Raw genomic sequence first — 1,217 nt, forward strand, 5'->3', positions numbered from 1 at the left:
CGCCCGGCCTCAAAGTCACGTAAGTTTTTATTTTATCCTTTCTATTATTACAAAGTGAGCTCGACTGCTGACTACAAAAATTTTTCTTTCCTTCTGGACACTAAACAGGAGACTCTCATTACAAGTGACACAATATATCTACCTCCTCCTTTATTTACTATATAAATATCTACAGGCATACTTCATTTTATCATGCTTCACTTTACTGAGGTTTGAAGATGCTGCAATTTTTACAAATTGAAGGTCTGTGGCAACCCTGCATCAAGCAGGTGTTATCAGTACCATGTTTCCAATAGCATGTGCTCACTTTGTGTCTCTGTGTGAGCATTTTGTAGCAATGAAGTATTTAATTAAGGAATGATGTACATTTTTAAAAAAATAATGCTACTGCACACTTACCAGACTATAGTACAGCATAAACGTAACTTATATGCACTGGGAAACCAAAAATTTGTGTGACTCACTTTACCATAATATTCACTCTTATCGTGATGGTCTGGAACTGAACCCACAATATCTCCAAGGTATGCCTGTATATTATTAGAAAATGTCAGAGTTGAAAGGGACTTCACATCACTCAATTTAACTCCTCCTCATTATTTGGAAAGGAAACTAGGAACACAGAAGTGAAAAGAGGCAGCATGCCAAAAATCACAAAGCAAGTTAAGAGGAGAGCTAAGATAGGAATCCATTTCTCCTGATTCCAGGCCCAGTGTTCATTCCACTATATGACACAGCCCTGACACTGTCCCCAGTGTACCATCCCTAACTGCTGACATGCCCTTTAATGGTTAGCAGAGTAAATAACAAAAGTCCAAGAACCTCTGGTTGTTTGCAGATGGTCGCCAGAGAACCATGATGACAAAGAGGATCATGGAGAACAGCAACCGCCAAATGGCATCATCCACCCACAGCTCCCGCCAGTCCTACAGTAAGGGGAAAGTACAACATTTATATACATTATCTTAACCCTTTGTTCACAAAGCCCTTGGCATAGAACAAGAATCACTTATTTATTCATTCAAGGTATATCTACTAGAGCCTGCTATGTGCTCAGTACTGTGCTAAGTGCTGGGGAAACAAAGTTAATGAATGTAGTTTCTTCCTTTGTAGGAAAAAAGGCATCACTATTGTTAAGTATTTATCAAAGCTTCATCATAGTTAAGAATCTTTAAGGAAAGGTTTTATACAGGGAAGAGAAAATAATATTAAGTTGT

General features: G+C 38.1%; 1 protein-coding gene across 1 annotated transcript in view; it reads right to left on the reverse strand.

The window, feature by feature from the left end:
- TMEM87A (transmembrane protein 87A) overlaps window positions 1-1,217 on the reverse strand; it is a 51,617-nt gene that overhangs the window by 12,637 nt on the left and 37,763 nt on the right. Inside the window, exon 13 of the mRNA XM_012649133.1 lies at window positions 809-926. Within this exon, the coding sequence (XP_012504587.1) occupies window positions 809-926 (118 nt within the window). The remainder of the gene's footprint in view (window positions 1-808; window positions 927-1,217) is intronic.

Source organism: Propithecus coquereli, unplaced genomic scaffold (assembly GCF_000956105.1).
Source record: "Propithecus coquereli isolate 6110/MARCELLA unplaced genomic scaffold, Pcoq_1.0 Scaffold3, whole genome shotgun sequence".
Lineage (NCBI taxonomy): Eukaryota > Metazoa > Chordata > Mammalia > Primates > Indriidae > Propithecus > Propithecus coquereli.